General features: G+C 39.6%; 1 protein-coding gene across 1 annotated transcript in view; it reads right to left on the bottom strand.

Annotated features, from left to right (window-relative positions):
• Positions 1–18,721, bottom strand: part of LOC117970411 (ICOS ligand-like) — a 58,430-nt gene that overhangs the window by 7,143 nt on the left and 32,566 nt on the right. Inside the window, exons 4-6 of the mRNA XM_059028837.1 lie at positions 16,012–16,302; positions 13,909–14,190; positions 12,877–13,029 (exon numbers count right to left, since the gene is read on the bottom strand). Coding sequence (XP_058884820.1) covers positions 12,877–13,029; positions 13,909–14,190; positions 16,012–16,302 — 726 coding nt within the window. The remainder of the gene's footprint in view (positions 1–12,876; positions 13,030–13,908; positions 14,191–16,011; positions 16,303–18,721) is intronic.

Here is an 18,721-nt window from a genome sequence, read left to right as displayed (position 1 = left end):
CTGAAATGGAAATGGAACTTTTTGGCCTAAATGCAAACCCAAGACAGTGCATAACCCAAAGAACACCATCCCTACTGTGAAGCATGGTGGTGGCAGCATCATGTTATGGGGATGTTTCTCATCGGCAGGGACTGGGGCACTTGTCAGGATAGAAGGGAAAATGAATGGAGCAAAGTACAGAGAAGCCCTCGAGGAAAACCTGCTGCCTTATGCAAGAAAGCTGAACCTGGGACGGAAGTTCACCTTTCAGCATGACAACGACCCAAAGCACACAGCCAAAGCTACACTGGAGTGGCTAAGGAACAAAAAGGTAAATGTCCTTGAGTGGCCCAGTCAGAACCCCGACCTAAATCCAATCGAAAATTTGTGGCATGATTGCTGTCCATCAACGCTCCCCAAGGAACTTGACAGAGCTTGAACAGTTTAGTAAAGAAGAATGGTCAAATATTGCCAAATCTAGGTGTGCAAAGTTGGTAGAGACCTATCCCAACAGACTCACAGCTGTATTTGCAGTGAGAAATGTGAAATAAGTTCAAGGGGGTGTAGACTTTCTATAGGCACTGTATATATATATACAGACGTGCTCAAATTTGTTGGTACACCTCCACAAAAAACGAAGAATGCACAATTTTCTCTGAAATAACTTGAAACTGACAAAAGTAATTGGCATCCGCCATTGTTTATTCCATATTTAATAGAAATCAGACTTTGCTTTTGATTTTTTATTCAACATAATATTGTAAATAAGAAAACAAATGAAAATGGCATGGACAAAAATGATGGGACCGCTAACCTAATATTTTGTTGCACAACCTTTAGAGGCAATCACTGCAATCAAACGTTTTCTGTAGCTCTCAATGAGACTTCTGCACCTGTTAACAGGTAGTTTGGCCCACTCTTCCTGAGCAAACTGCTCCAGCTGTCTCAGGTTTGATGGGTGCCTTCTCCAGACTGCAAGTTTCAGCTCTTTCCATAGATGTTCGATAGGATTCAGATCAGGACTCATAGAAGGCCACTTCAGAATAGTCCAATGTTTTGTTCTTATCCATTCTTGGGTGCTTTTAGCTGTGTGTTTTGGGTCATTATCCTGTTGGAGGACCCATGACCTGCGACTGAGACAGAGCTTTCTGACACTGGGCAGTACGTTTCGCTCCAGAATGCCTTGATAGTCTTGAGATTTCATTGTGCCCTGCACAGATTCAAGGCACCCTGTGCCAGGCGCAGCAAAGCAGCCCCAAAACATAACCGAGCCTCCTCCATGTTTCACTGTAGGTATGGTGTTATTTTCTTTTGAACGCTTCATTTTTTCGTCTGTGAACATAGAGCTGATGTGACTTGCCAAAAAGCTCCAGTTTTGACTCATCTGTCCAAAGGACATTCTCCCAGAAGGATTGTGGCTTGTCAATATGCATTTTAGCAAATTCCAGTCTGGCTTTTTTATGTTTTTCTTTCAAAAGTGGAGTCCTCCTGGGTCTTCTTCCATGGAGCCCACTTTCGCTCAAAAAGCGACGGATGGTGTGATCAGAAACTGACGTACCTTCACCTTGGAGTTCAACTTGTATCTCTTTGGCAGTTATCCTTGGCTCTTTTTCTACCATTTGCACTATCCTTCTGTTCACTCTGGGGTCGATTTTCTTCTTGCGGCCGCGCCCAGGGAGGTTGGCTACAGTTCCATGGACCTTAAACTTCTTAATAATATTTGCAACTGTTGTCACAGGAACATCAAGCTGCTTGGAGATGGTCTTGTAGCCTTTACCTTTACCATGCTCGTCCATTATTTTCTTTCTGATCTCCTCAGACAACTCTCTCCTTTGCTTTCTCTGGTCCATGTTCAGTGTGGTGCACACAATGGTACCAAACAGCACTGTGACTACTTTTCTCCATTTAAATAGGCTGAATGACTGATTACAAGATTGGAGACATGTGTGATACTAATTAAGGAAACTAATTAGTTTGAAATATCTCTATAATCCAATTATTTATTATCTTTTCTAAGGGGTACCAACAAATGTGTCCAGGCCATTTTAGAATATCTTTGTAGAATAAGCAATAATTCATCTCTTTTCACAGCTTCTTTGCTTTATTCTATGACTTACCAAAGGCATGCAAGTATACATGATACAATAGCTTTTAATTTCATCACTTTTCAGGAGGAATGAAGCATTATTTCAATGAGCTGTAAGGGTACCAACAAATTTGAGCATGTCTGTATATATATATATATATATATATATATATATATATATATATATATATATATATATATATATAAAATTACACTAAGAAGTCACATTTTTCTAATAGGTAAATCAGCTTACCGTCATCTGCGCCAGCTCTGCTCTGTTGCATTTGAATCAGACAACTGCGCATGTGTTTATTCATGTACAGTATGTGCCTATTTGAGGAGTTTTCGGGTTTAGCCCGAATGCAGAAAAAACGCATTCAGGGGGAGAAATCGTGTTACCGTATAAATTGGTGGAACTTTATTTGGGCTTTATTGGCTATTTTGATTGGATCGCCAATAATACTTCCACCAATCAGAGGGTTGCATACAGTACTTATAGCAATCCTGCCTTCTGTCAGACTGGTATGTAGAACAGATTAAAGAAGCGCTGGACATAGGAACATAAGGAAGTTTACAAACGAGAGGAGGCCATTTGGCCCATCTTGCTCGTTTGGTTGTTAGTAGCGTATTGATCTCAGGATCTCATCAAGCAGCTTCTTGAAGGATACCAGGGTGTCGGCTTCAACAACATTACTGGGGAATTGGTTCCAGACCCTCACAATTCTCTGTGTAAAAAAGTGCCTCCTATTTTCTGTTCTGAATGTCCCTTTATCTAATCGCCATTTGTGACCCCTGGTCCTTTTTTCAGGTCAAAAAAGTCCCCAAGGTCAACATTGTCAATACCTTTTAGAATTTTCAATGCTTGAATCAGATCACTGCGTAGTCTTCTTTGTTCAAGACTGAATAGATTCAATTCTTTTAGCCTGTCTGCATATGACATGCCTTTTAAACCTGGGATAATTCTGGTCACTCTTCTTTGCACTCTTTCTAGAGCAGCAATATCCTTTTTGTAACGAGGTGACCAGAACTGAACACAATATTCTAGCTGAGGTCTTACTAATGCATTGTAAAGTTTTAACATAACTTCCCTTGATTTAAATTCAACACTTTTCACAATATATCCAAGCATCTTGTTGGCCTTTTTTATAGCTTCCCCACATTGTCTAGATGAAGACATTTCTGGGTCAACATAAAATCCTAGGTTTTTTTCAGAGATTCCTTCTTCAATTTCAGTATCTCCCATATGATATTTATAATGCACATTTGTATTGCCTGTGTGCAGTACCTTACACTTGTCTCTATTAAATGTCATTTGCCATGTGTCTGTCCAGTTCTGAATGCTGTCTAGATCATTTTGAATGACTTTTGCTGCTGCAACAGTGTTTGCCACTCCTATTTTGTGTTGTCTGCAAATTTAACGAGTTTGCTTACTATACCAGAATCTAAATCATTAATGTAGATTAGGAATAGCAGAGGACCTAATACTGATCCCTGTGGTACTCCACTGGTTACCTCGCTCCATTTTGAGGTTTCTCCTCTAATCAGTACTTTCTGTTTTCTATATGTTAACCACTCCCTAATAAATGTGCATGCATTTCCTTGAATCCCTACTGCGTTCAGTTTGAGGATTAATCTTTTATGTTGGACTTAGTCAAAAGCTTTCTGGAAATCTAAATAAACCATGCAATTATCCATTGTCAATGTTGAATCCTCAAAAAAATCAAGCAGGTTAGTTAGACACGATCTCCCTTTCCTAAAACCATGCTGACTGTCTCCCATTTTGGATCTTATTATAGTTTCCATAAGTTTACATGTAATAGAAGTCAGGCTTATTGGTCTGTAGTTACCTGGTTCGGTTTTGTCTCCCTTTTTGTGGATCGGTATTAAGATAAATAATGTGTCAGATATCAAAGTGCATATGAGAATGGCAGTGACAAAACCAATTTGCTTGAAAACATTAAAAGCAGACATGACATTTCCATCAATGGATTTAAAAAAATGTGGAATTGATGATGTGAGCAGGACTGTTCTTTTTTATGTTAAGCATTTTTGTGTTATTTTTTAGAAGGGTTTAATTAAGTAACAGCTAAAATTGTTTGTGTCAGACTTGTTGAAAGTCTGTAACAAAATGGTTGATTGTTATTGTCGATACGACTATTAATGCAGGCATCGCAAAGTCAAAACGTTTTGCACCGTATACAACTGAGCTGATTTTGCCAGTGCTTGCTAGTCTATTAACCAGTTTGAAATGATTTTGAAGCAAATAAAAGCATTTTTGTTTCGGCTTTATTGTTAAAGATTTCACACGAGGCAATACTGCCCTACTGTACTGCATGGTAGTACTGTGATCGGTCCACTGTGTTATGTTGTGAACCATAGTTTTAAAACTGAGAGACATTAATTGCTTATCCTAAAAGTTTACTGGTTCTTAAAATTAAGGGCCATACAAGAACGATAAATACTGTAACTGTTTAGGAGGCCACCTTTGTTGTTCTCCAAGTTGCTGCAGTTACATTGTAGATGCTATAACTAGTTACTGTAAATGAGATACTTGTTTTAGCAGACATATTTAATTAAGTAAACATTTATTTAAATGTTTTTGGAATTAAAAGCAGAAATGTAAAACTGTGACTTTTTTTGTGAACATGCTGTGAAAAAAATCCCAACGTATAAATCCACCGAATTTAATACCAGTCAATTTTTTTAAAATGTGTTTAACTTAAAACACATCTTTATGCTGATACCTCCAGGCATGTTAAAGTTTGTAAATGGCGCCGTGCATCTGACTGGTGCCTTTTAAACTTGCACATTTTTGGATGAAGTCTGCTGCCATCTGGTAATGTATGTTGTTTATCAGCTTACTATGTAGACTGTGTTAAGTTTGCTCACATTTATGATGGATCGGTGGCTGGGTCGTGCAAGAAAACTCAAAACAAAAAACCAGCAGTGACATACAGAGAAGCCGCAGGCATGTCGGATATTTTTTTTCCAGTAAATGTACAAACGTATGTGCGTGTGTGTGGGTGTGTTGGGGTTTGGGGGGGCGTCAAGTACCACAGACAAGACTAAAGGGGGTGCGGCCCAAATGACTACATGTGGTCTAGATGACTACATGTTCTCCTACAGGTAATATTGAATTTGGACGAGTCAATGTAGGTAGGTGTGATTTTCAAAACCTGTAGTGACTAACATGCTCATTGACTAGGCAGACTATCACTGAGGATGGTAATGAGCAGACGGGGCTCAGAATCACCTACATTTAGTTCTTTAAGCACGTGTAAAAGGTAATTTGTGCTTCTGGGAGAGAAAAAAAAACAAACAAAAAACAAAAAAAAAAACAGGGTGTGCTTTACAATAAATAGCTGCAACCCCCAATACAACTGGAGAGTCTGCCTACAAAATACAAAAGTAGAAATACATGCAGTTCTTAATTCATATAAAACTTTCCTGCAAGTCAAAGGATCAACAGATCCCGTGTCCATACAAAAAAAAAAAAGAGGATGGGATAATGTGTTGAATCCCCACAATTGTATAAAATGATTCTTTGTTACATGTTAAACTGGCTTATACCAGAGTTGTCGCTGATGGATCTTTGATATGGAGGATATGTTATGTCAAAATGAAAAATAAATAAAACACAATGAATAAATAAACAAATTTCGAAATAAATAGACATGTATATGTATTTTTCATTTTGTCATAAAATATATTTCACACCCCCCTTGTAGCATAGCATCTTGGCAGTGGTTATTTTCACTGCCACAGGAAATACAAAGCTGCACATTGTGGAGTTCTCCAAATCTCTGATAACTCCTCACAAATCCAATATTGCTTGTGTATTTAGCCGAAAACGACCAATAATGTGATCTGTTAGGTCCAAAAAACGAACATAATCTAGCAAAAGGATGCCTCTCCCTCCTCCTTATTCTCCTTCTCTCTGCCTGCATCGCAACCACTTCAAAAAGGTAGTGAATTGTCTTTTAAACAATACTGACTGACGTTGCACCAAGTAGAAGCAGGTGTAACTTCGAAATTCCTAAAAGCCTAATGGATGTGGAAATGCTCATGCAATTACTGCATCTCTAACAGGTACATACTTAATCAATGACAGATATACTAACATATCGGAAGAGGGACAGACCTATTCAACCAATAAAAGCGTGCCAGCCCCCTTTAGTGATCCTATGGCAAGCTCTGTAATGTGCTAACACCAAATATGGCACTAGGAAGCATAATCAATCAGCTTATTCATATCATAGCTATCATTTATCTCTAGGCAGAAGATTCACCTGAAGATTACAAAGTATTTTAGTTCATAAAAATATTTGCTCATATCGAAAGCAGAACTTATTATATGTTAGTACAAAAGTCCCTAACTCAAATAGTGTCAGTAGCCAATCAGTGGCTTTTAACACTATTTACGTCACTTATATCTATGCAGTACAAATATTGAAGGGTTACTGAAGTTTAACACAACATAAATCAACGGCTGCCTGTAACAATAAACATTCCCTCTTTCCCTGCGGTTTGCAGCTCGTAAAAAGAAGGAACTGCAACACAGTGCAAAACTGTACACAGAATTCACCCCCACCCTGCACCACTTGTTGCTACAAAAGAATCTATTACTGCAGCACAAAAACCAATCCCTTACAACACTTAATGTCTTATAAAAATTATGGAGACCCTTCAGTGACTAAAATGCAACATTACCTTTAAGTCATGTGTATTTAATTCATGAGTATTTTCAATAAATACGATACATACTTTAATGCTAACTTGTGGGGTATACATTAACTACAGCCTTACATTCTAACTGCAATGTTAATTTGAGCTATTATACAAAAACTTGGTCTTACAATAAAAACAAAAACGACAATTATTCTTATTTGCTGTTTTGAGCACAAACAATATGGCAGTGAAGCAAAAACACAGAAACAGAACATTCTTTTTTTATTCCAACACTGCAGATGGAGCATACTTAACAAAAGGCCTGCATGCACATACTAGGCCTATATTATTATTATTATTATTATTATTATTATTAATTTTTATTTTTTTTAACTGATACTGCACTAATGCAAATAAAGGAACGATAATATTGTATTCCTTATTGATCGCCTTGCTATGGTAATATAAAGCATCCCGACTCTCTCAAAACACATAATATTGTATTTGTTATATAGAGTTACCTTCCAGAAACGTGGTTGACAAATAGGTCTGGTTAGGCTGAGGGGGACTTAAAGAGTAAGTAGCGGGGTTCCGAAAATTATAGTGTTACACACCCCCACATGTTGCTACAACTGTTTAAATAATGTACCTGTATTTTTTATTTTCATTGTTAACATCCTGACAACTTTTTACACTTATAACTTTAAAGTCTGTTTCAAAGCTATTTTCAAAACGGCTGCTCTAGTGCACTGATAGTGTAAAGATTATTGCCCACATTGTCAAACAGGGAACACAGCAATAACGATCCATGATGTGGTAAGGAACAGAAAAGCCAGAGCACCTGTTGTGTTTTGTTTTTTAATTGCTCTTCCTGCAGTGATTTACAGGACAGAGCTCAAACCCTAGTGCACTAGAGCAGCCATTTTGAAAAGAGCTTTTTGAAACAGACTTTAAAGTTATAAGTGTAAAAAGTTGTCAGGATGTTAATGAAAAGAAAAATTACAGGTACATTATTTAAACAGTTGTAGCAGTTGTGGGGACGTATAATGCCATATTTTTCTGAACCCTGCAACTTACTCATTACATTTAAATATCATACATAATTCATATCTTTTTATTGTAAACCTGCTGTCATTAGTAGGTTGTGCATGATGTTTTTAATTGGATTTTTTAAGAAAAGTGTTCTTGACTATATAAAAGGATACATTCAAATATTTCTTTAATAAGAAAAGTACCATGATTTCCATTACACGAGAGTAGATGTTAAAACTTCATGCTGATTTGAACTCGGCTCTCGCCAAGATAAGCACCAACTAAGACGTAGCTTTACAGTAAACTAATGTGATCCATGTGTGTCTCCATCCATTTACGTTTCCTTCCATATGATGATGTAGATATCCTTCTGTCTGGTGTTAATGGCTGAAGTGTAATGCTGGCTCCAGGGATCAGCTTATTTTGCCTCCCTGGCGCATCAGCACACACAACGGCTGCGATGCTGGCTCCGGGGATCAACCAAAGTGCGGCCTCCCCAGCGCATCAGCATGACAACCGTCTGGATTGAGCTAAGTAGGGTACATCTCTGGGGTTTTCAAGTGGGCACCTTCCATCCTCAGTGTTTCGTCGACTAGCCCACGACACCTCAAGAGGGCTCGACGGTGATTCTGGCGTCCCAGCATCACCCCCCTCCGTCCCCCACTCAACTCAGCCCAGCTTACTTACCTGTCCCCAGCCAGAATCTTTCCGTCTCAACCACAGCCAGTTGCTGCTCCTCTCTGCTGCTTCAGATAAGTTCTTCACTGTGCGACGCAACTCTTGGCCACTGAATCCGACGTCTCTGAGAAACCGGGTTGTAGAGTGTGCCACAAATCCTCGACAACCCACTTCCACTGGGTAAACCCGAACTCTCCATCCTCGCTGTTCCGCTTCAGTGGCTAGTTGAGCATACCGCAGTTTCTTCCTCTCATACGCCTCATCTACAGCATCCTCCCATGGCACTGTTAACTCTACCAGGTGAACAAGGCGTGCTGATCCAGACCACAAGACAATATCTGGTCGAAGGTTAGTGGTGGCAATCTCAGGTGGAAAAATAAGCCGTTGACCAACATCTGCCAGCATATTCCAGTCTCTAGCAGCTTCCAGTTGTCCTGGGCGAGGATTGGTTTTAACACCTTTTCTTGGTGGTTGTTCTCCTGGGCGGAGGAATGTTGTCTTTTGTGTGTAATGTTTTGATGGAACAGGTGGCAACTTATTGGTCATTTTACGCTTGTCTTCCAATGCTAAGGCCAAACATCGCAGCACCTGGTCATGGCGCCAAGTAAACCGTCCTTGGCTAAGAGCCACCTTACATCCTGTCAAAATGTGCCTTAATGTTGCAGGTGATGAACACAAAGGACATGAGGGATCCTCTCCTACCCAGAGGTTTAGGTTCTGTGGTGATGGGAGAACATCATATGTTGACCTGATGAGGAAACTGATCCTGCTCTGTTCCATTGACCATAGGTCTTGCCAGCCAATCTTGCGTTGTTCCACACTCTCCCATCTCATCCATTCTCCCTGTTTGGCCTGGGAAATGGCCTTTATACACCTCATCCTCTCCTCCTGCTTTTGCACCTCGTTGACTACCAGCTTCCTCCTTTGAGCTGGGGCCGCCTTGTGCCATGTAGGAGGAGTTGAACTGAAACCAAGACCCCCTCTTCCATGCTGAACTTGTCCCATGATATCACCAATTCGAAGGGCAGCCTTTGCATCTTCCACAGCTTTCTTTGCCGCCCACTTTCTTCCAGTTTTCAACACAGGTGCTGCCTCCCTTACGCATTTATCGCGTGACTCTACTAATGTCATTTCCAGTCTGACCTTGGCGCACTTAAACTCCTCGGTTAGAGCAGAGACTGGTAGCTGCAGTATTCCTTTACCATAAAGTCCCACTCTGCTGAGGCAGCGTGGAACTCCCAACCATTTCCTGATGTATGAACTGATTAAAGCTTCCAGCTTCTCTACTGTTGTCAAAGAAACCTCGTACACAGTCAGTGGCCACAGCAACCTCTGCAGTAGACCAAACTGAAAGCACCAGAGTTTTAGTTTACCTGGTAGAGCGCAGCTGTCTATGCTCTTCAACCCTTCCACTGCTTGTTGTCTAACTTCTCCCACACGAACTGTGTCCTTTAGATCCCTGTCGTACCATCTCCCAAGACTCTTCACTGGCTTCTCAGACACTGTTGGTATTGCCTCACCATTAATGAAGAATGTTTTATCTACTACTTTGCCTTTAATTATAGAGATGCTCCTTGATTTAGTGGGCTTGAATTGCATTCGTGCCCATTCAATGTTATTGGTTAATTTGCCCAATAATCGATTAGTGCAGGCTACTGTTGTAGTCATGGTTGTCATGTCATCCATATATGCTCGAATTGGTGGTAATCGCATTCCAGAAGCCAAGCGCTCTCCTCCTACTACCCATTTTGATGCCCTAATGATTACTTCCATTGCCATGGTAAAAGCCAGTGGAGAAATGGTGCATCCTGCCATTATTCCAACCTCTAGGCATTGCCATGTAGTGCTGAATTCTGAAGTTGAAAAACTGAATTGCAAATCTCCAAAATAGGCTTTCACTAAATTTGTTATTGTCATCGGTACACTGAAAAAATCAAATGCTGCCCAAAGTAGTTCATGTGGCACTGAACCATATGCATTAGCCAAATCCAGGAATGTCACATGGAGCTCCTTCCTCTCCTTTTTAGCTGATTGAATTTGTTGCCAGATCACATTGATGTGTTCTAAGCAACCTGGGAAACCTGGAATGCCCGCTTTTTGTATTGAAGTGTCAATGAAGCAGTTCTTTAATAGGTAAGCTGACAATCTCTGAGCAATAATGCTGAAGAAAATCTTGCCTTCTACGTTTAATAGGGAAATGGGACGAAACTGACTGATGCTTGTAGAATCTTTTTCTTTAGGTATAAAGACTCCACCTGCTCGGCGCCATGCTCTTGGTACAACCTGTTTTTCCCATGCCACTTTCATCAATTTCCACAGAATTCGTAGAACTCCTGAAGCACTCTTGTACACTCTGTACGGAACTCCATTAGGCCCTGGAGATGATGAAGCCCTTGCTTTTTTCACAGCTTGCTCTATTTCTTTCCACTTAGGTGCACAGTCCTCCATTTGGTATTCTGGTGGATTGATAGGTGGGATGTCTGACGGAATTGACATAGGCTCCTGCCTTTTTGAATCTGTATGTGTTTCCTCCAAATATCTCTCCAGCTCAACCTTAGATGCTTTTAGTGTGCCATTCTTCTCACTGGTGAATAACTTCTTTACAAATTTGAATGGGTCTTTATAAAAGTTAGCTCTCGCACGCTCCTTCTTTTTGTAGCGTTTCCGTAGGCGCTCAGCTCTGCGCAATGTTGCAAGCTTATCTTTTATGACCTTTTGTAAGAGATTGAGTCCCTCCTTCTGACTTTGTTCTGCTCTTCTCCATTGGTTCCTCAGCTGTCTCCTTACTCTAACTAAGCGTTCAATCTCCTGCTGCCGTCTAGACTTTCCAGGAATAGTTTGTACTTTTTCCTTCCTTTTATCAACTCCAAACCTCTCACTTCCATATGTGTAGATGATGTCCCCAAATTTATCCAGCTTCTTTTCAACTGTTCCACTTAATCTTTCCAATGCGATGCAGAGATCTGTGTTTACTGTGTCCCATGCAGTTTTCTCACAAGCTCTTGGCCATTTAACTCCAGGCTTGTGCCCGTTGAGGTTCTTTTCTCTCTTATGCTGGTTTGTCTGACCGGGTTCACAAGGATCATTAGGTTCATCACTAACTGTGTCCATGCAAGTCCTCCTCACATCTATGACAGGGGTGCTGATATCCTGCGAACTGTGGTTTGCTTCCTGTCGCTGGATTTCATTCGACTGACTTGACTGACTTCGTAAGAAGTACTGATCAATGCGAGGCCCTTGTCCCTTCTCCCTCAAGCATTTCATTCTCCCTTGATGAATCTTCAAACCCCTGACCGTTGTCGCCTTGCTCCAGCCGCAGACACAAACCTGGAGTTCCATGTCTTTGTTAACTGCAGATCTTGAACTAGTCTTTTGTGAAGTACTCTCCATACTCATATCCGTTTCCGTTCCTAAGTCGTTAACCGTGTTGTCCAACGTTGAGTCATCTTCCGCCCCCGCTCTCGCAGACTCTAGGGGTATTTTTCTCTTTAATTTCTTAGAAGCCTTGGGCGGGTGTCTCCAGCATCCTGTAAACACAGAGCTGGATACTGCCGACAAGGGTAGCTAACCCTTACCAGCCCCAATGGGGTCTCTTTCCTCCTGTCAGCTGTCTCTCCAGGCTGTCACAAGGTCTTTCCCTTGTTGCCAGCTGCACTATTCACAGCAGTCACTGGACGTATCCAGATCTTCATGATTTCCATTACACGAGAGTAGATGTTAAAACTTCATGCTGATTTGAACTCGGCTCTCGCCAAGATAAGCACCAACTAAGACGTAGCTTTACAGTAAACTAATGTGATCCATGTGTGTCTCCATCCATTTACGTTTCCTTCCATATGATGATGTAGATATCCTTCTGTCTGGTGTTAATGGCTGAAGTGTAATGCTGGCTCCAGGGATCAGCTTATTTTGCCTCCCTGGCGCATCAGCACACACAACGGCTGCGATGCTGGCTCCGGGGATCAACCAAAGTGCGGCCTCCCCAGCGCATCAGCATGACAACCGTCTGGATTGAGCTAAGTAGGGTACATCTCTGGGGTTTTCAAGTGGGCACCTTCCATCCTCAGTGTTTCGTCGACTAGCCCACGACACCTCAAGAGGGCTCGACGGTGATTCTGGCGTCCCAGCATCACCCCCCTCCGTCCCCCACTCAACTCAGCCCAGCTTACTTACCTGTCCCCAGCCAGAATCTTTCCGTCTCAACCACAGCCAGTTGCTGCTCCTCTCTGCTGCTTCAGATAAGTTCTTCACTGTGCGACGCAACTCTTGGCCACTGAATCCGACGTCTCTGAGAAACCGGGTTGTAGAGTGTGCCACAAATATTGCAGTGAAAAGTTCAAAAGATTTTGAAATAAAACGTTTCCTTCCAGTTAACCCACAGATCTGCACATACAAATCTTCAGATAATAAAATTAAGAATATGCTTTACTTACCATCCTGTGGTTGTTGTCTCCGAGGCATTTTTTTACGTCTGTATATCAGAAACCCTAACCCTATTACTAAAGTAATAGTAAATGCCACACAGATCCCAATGATCACTCCAGTGTTTGAGCTAGGTTGTGAATTGTCCGGTTTTTGTTTATAGTCTATAAACAAAAGAAAAAATACAGTTAAACTGAATTCTGATATTTGAGTTTAAAACTGTGTTTAAAGAGTCATAGGAAAGGTTTTCAATGCATTGTAGTGACTTCTAATCCTAACCCAGACACACATGGACTGTGTAGTAATTGTTGGTTCAGATCATCCTGTCATCTGTCAATCATGGTCTATAAGTGAAGAGAAGCTGCTCTTTATCAGATGGTCTCTGCAGTGAACAGTGAGGTCTGACAGGCATTACCATTACAATCAATTAGAAACCAATGATATAAAGAACACAGTATGGATTGTGGAATAAGTGGTCAAACAAATTCCCATTTGCACTTTTTATGAAGACTGTTAAATATATAGGACTATGGATGTAGCCTTAGGAAGACACATGAAGGCTGTCCAAGCTACTGTTAACCTAGTAACAATCTCTGCATGCTTTTGTTGGCTGATCTGGGACCAGTTATTCCTTCGGAGGGCAGAGTCTGAACAGTACGCAGTCTGATGACCATGTGTATCGCACAATGCTTCACATTCAAGATGACATTGCAAATATTCACCAACATGAACCAGAACTTACACATTTGCCAACCCCTGCATAGATCCCATATATAAATCTAAATGAGCATCTGTGGGATGATCTGGAGCATCGAATTAGTCAGCACCTGTAGATGCCTGGCATGAATGCATCTTGCAATGATGGATATGTAACCTATGCCTCTCTGTGTTACACTACCTTGTGAGTAATTCATTCCAAAGGGGGATCAACGGAGTATTGAAAGGAGTTCTAACAGAATTGTTAAAGTATATGCATATTTATACAGAGCCATTTTGATTTATTTATATTGTAAAATAATTTGTTCTAAAATGATTCAACTTACAGTATAATGCAGCTGAAGTTCTTGTCTCACCAAGTCTTTCATTTTCAATGGCACAGGTCACAGTGAGGTCCTGAGTTACATTAACAGTCAAGACAGAGGTCACAGTGAAACAGTGATCTTTGTCAAGGGTTGTGTGTTCTCTGCCAGCTTCAGGAAGGATCTCTTTCTTGTTAATGAACCAATGGACTTTGGGCTCTGGAAATCCACTGCTGGATGTGCAGGTGAAATCTACTTCATTATTCTCCCTACGAGATGTACTTAAAAAAGGCTCTGTATAATGGCCTGGGAAAAAAAAAAAAAGACATTTAACCCTTAAAAAGGTCACATAGCCATTATGCATAAGGAACATTTTTTCAATTGTATTTTTTGTGCAAATAGATAACAGATGAACATATTTCAGTTTTTAACACATCAGTTTTTAACACGTGCACAGAAATAGAACAATCATTTATAATATGGTTTAGAACGGGTCACATTTTGACAAGGCAATCTTGGCTAGATTCAGATGCAGTGTTCTTAATGTATCATTCGAGGCAAAAGTTTAAAACGCTTCAAAAGGCATTACTCTACATGTGCAACCTTTGGACACCTGGTGCGTAGGGTCCAGTAATCATCAACTACAGGCATGCTGCCACATCCATTATCAATTTCAAACCAGTGAAAGATCTGATTTCATTAACATTTGTGTTGATGCTAGTATCATTAATTTGACAGGAGCAGAGATTAAACTAGAATATGATTACTGGGTGAATGTTTACTACATTCTACCACAGGGGTGTGCTGCAGGGAGCGCCGACCCCTCATTTCTTGGGCAGGGAGAGCATCGCTTCCATACTTCACCTGTAGAATAGTTAACTGTTTTGCACCAATTAATATATATGGAGATATACATGTGTATAACCCATACAGATAAGCAAAGAATACAATAACCTTAAGAAACCCTCGAGAGATAATGACAAAGTTGAATATAGCGTGCCTCGGGTCTGGAACAACAGGTGTGAATAATGTGTAAGAGAGATGAAGGGAACCTGTACCAACACTGTGCTAACTAAGGTGTCAGCGTTTTACAATTAGATGTAATAATTGGAACAGTTCTTTTTTTTAGACCCATATCAGAAATCAAGTAGGTAAAATAAGCTAAACATTTATTTAAAACTCAATCGCAACAAACAAATGAAGGGTACCTGTGGCCTTACGCAACTCTTTTTTTGCAAACGGATGCAGTTCTGTTTCAAAACCTCATTCGCTTTAAGCGGTCAGTGAGACAAGCTGATTCTGGACCAAACCATTCAATATACCAGAGGGGAGGGGGGAGTGTTATGCATAGGGTTAATAATAATAATGACAGTGTTTCAATCATGTGTGTATTGGTGTATGAAACTGGTTATTTATTTATTTATTTATTTATTTATTTATTTATTTATTTTTAAATTAGCTGTAAGTCTAGTTGCTTTACAATAATACCTAAATACCTGATTGTCTGAATTTGTAATTAATTGGTACTTGTTAGCCCTTTCAAATGCAGCACTACAAAGATCAACCAGCAACCTCAAATATAGCACTACACCACTGTCTACCACTGCTGCCTGTGAAACCATGTAGGATAGTTTTAGCTACTAGTACACAAGCTACCTCCCTCCTCAAACTCTGAACTAAAATGCCATCCTCCTGCTACTACATACAGCTTCAGTGGGTGTGAATACTAAATGCAAAACCTGTTTTATCTTATTGAAACACAACAAAAATGAGAATAAGGCATACATACATCTTTTTTGGTTTTGTACACTGATAACTAAGGCTGTCTTTTTTTACATGGTTATCACAGACTTCATGATTTCCGTGAAATATACCCATTGCTGTGTAATATGTAGCTCTGTGTGAAAATCCAGATTTCTGAAAGAATGGTGTAAATACACATAGTGTTTATCACTTAAAAATAAATAACCTATGTAACCTATGCCTCTCTGTGAGTAATTCATTTCAAAGGTGGATCAACTGAGTATTGAAAGGAGTTATAATTGTTACAGTATGTGCATATTTATACAGAGCCATTTTGATTTATTTATATTGTAAAATAATTTGTTCTAAAATGATTCAACTTACAGTATAATGGAGCTGAAGTTCTTGTCTCACCGAGTCTTTCATTTTCAATGGCACAGGTCACAGTGAGGTCCTGAGTTACATTAACAGTCAAGACAGAGGTCACAGTGAAACTTCCATCAGAAGGATCTTTGTCAAGGGTTGTGTGTTCTCTGCCAGCTTCAGGAGAGATATCTTTCTTGTTAATGAACCAATGGACTATGGGCTTTGGAAATCCACTGCTGGATGTGCAGGTGAAATCTACTTCATTATTCTCTCTATGAGATGTACTTAAAAAAGGCTCTGTATAATGGCCTGGAAAAAAAAAAGACATTTAACCCTTAAAAAGGTCACATAGCCATTATGCATAAGGAACATTTTTTCAATTGTATTTTTTGTGCATATAGATAACAGATGAACATATTTCAGTTTTTAACACATCAGTTTTTAACACGTGCACAGAAATAGAACAATCATTTATAATATGGTTTAGAACGGGTCACATTTTGACAAGGCAATCTTGGCTAGATTCAGATGCAGTGTTCTTAATGTATCATTCGAGGCAAAAGTTTAAAACGCTTCAAAAGGCATTACTCTACATGTGCAACCTTTGGACACCTGGTGCGTAGGGTCCAGTAATCATCAACTACAGGCATGCTGCCACATCCATTAACAATTTCAAACCAGTGAAAGATCTGATTTCATTAACATTTGTGTTGATGCTAGTATCATTAATTTGACAGGAGCAGAGATTAAACTAGAATATGATTACTGGGTGAATGTTTTCTACATTCTACCACAGGGGTGTGCTGCAGGGAGCGCAGACCCCTCACTTCTTGGGCAGGGAGAGCATCGCTTCCATACTTCACCTGTAGAATAGTTAACTGTTTTGCACCTATTAATATATATGGAGATATACATGTGTATAACCCATACAGATAAGCAAAGAATACAATAACCTTAAGAAACCCTCGAGAGATAATGACAAAGTTGAATATAGCGTGCCTCGGGTCTGGAACAACAGGTGTGAATAATGTGTAAGAGAGATGAAGGGAACCTGTACCAACACTGTGCTAACTAAGGTGTCAGCGTTTTACAATTAGATGTAATAATTGGAACAGTTCTTTTTTTTAGACCCATATCAGAAATCAAGTAGGTAAAATAAGCTAAACATTTATTTAAAACTCAATCGCAACAAACAAATGAAGGGTACCTGTGGCCTTACGCAACTCTTTTTTTGCAAACAGATGCAGTTCTGTTTCAAAACCTCATTCGCTTTAAGCGGTCAGTGAGACAAGCTGATTCTGGACCAAACCATTCAATATACCAGAGGGGAGGGGGGAGTGTTATGCATAGGGTTAATAATAATAATGACAGTGTTTCAATCATGTGTGTATTGGTGTATGAAACTGGTTATTTATTTATTTATTTATTTATTTATTTATTTATTTATTTATTTATTTTTAAATAGCTGTAAGTCTAGTTGCTTTACAGTAATACCTAAATACCTGATTGTCTGAATTTGTAATTAATTGGTACTTGTTAGCCCTTTCAAATGCAGCACTACAAAGATCAACCAGCAACCTCAAATATAGCACTACACCACTGTCTACCACTGCTGCCTGTGAAACCATGTAGGATAGTTTTAGCTACTAGTACACAAGCTACCTCCCTCCTCAAACTCTGAACTAAAAAGCCATCCTCCTGCTACTACATACAGCTTCAGTGGGTGTGAATACTAAATGCAAAACCTGTTTTATCTTATTGAAACACAACAAAAATGAGAATAAGGCATACATACATCTTTTTTGGTTTTGTACACTGATAACTAAGGCTGTATTTTTTTACATGGTTATCACAGACTTCATGATTTCCGTGAAATGTACCTATTGCTGTGTAATATGTAGCTCTGTGTGAAAATCCAGATTTCTGAAAGAAAGGTGTAAATACACATATTGTTTATCACTTAAATAAATACAGCAAACTTTTGCCTTCTTGACGCACTACCTGTTACACTGCATTTGTGAACCTTGTAGTCTGTTTGTTCCTGGTAAATGATTAAACACATTCCATAGTGCTGGACCATTTCTTTAAAATGTTTTAAAGTCAAAAAAGACACCAACTGCATCAAAGATTACAAATATTTCTGCTAAAGAGCGCTCTGTCCAGTACAAGAAGGGAACATATCACGTGTCTGTTGTTATTTTTACATTTATTTATGTTTTTTATATTGTTTGATAATTCACTGATGGTGAAAATAGAATGTCTTTAAAAAGATGTACAGTGCCTTTAGTAAGTATTCACCCCCCTTGGACGTTTTCACAGTTTGTTGTGTTACAACCTGAAATCTTGATGCATTTAAATAGAATTTTTTCCCCTTTGATTTACACAACCTACTCAACACTTTCAATGCGTGAAAAAATGGGGGGGAGAGGTGAAAAAACAAATCAATTAAAAATATAAACCTGAAAAGTCTTCATTAGCTAAGTATTCACCCCCTTGCTATGACACTCCTAAATAAGCTCAGGTGCAACCAATTGCCTTCAGAATTCACACAATAAGTTAAAATGAAGTCCATCTGTGTGCAATAAAAGTGGTTCACATGATTTCAGATTAAATACACCGGTCCTACAGTTGGGTAGTGCATTCAAAGCAAAGATACTACCATGAAGACCAAGGAGCTTTCAAAACAACTCCGGGATAAAGTTGTGGAAAGGCACAGATCAGGGTAGGG

Source organism: Acipenser ruthenus, chromosome 8 (assembly GCF_902713425.1).
Source record: "Acipenser ruthenus chromosome 8, fAciRut3.2 maternal haplotype, whole genome shotgun sequence".
In the NCBI taxonomy this organism is placed as follows: Eukaryota; Metazoa; Chordata; class Actinopteri; order Acipenseriformes; family Acipenseridae; genus Acipenser; species Acipenser ruthenus.
This window is presented reverse-complemented; position numbering and strand designations above follow the sequence as displayed.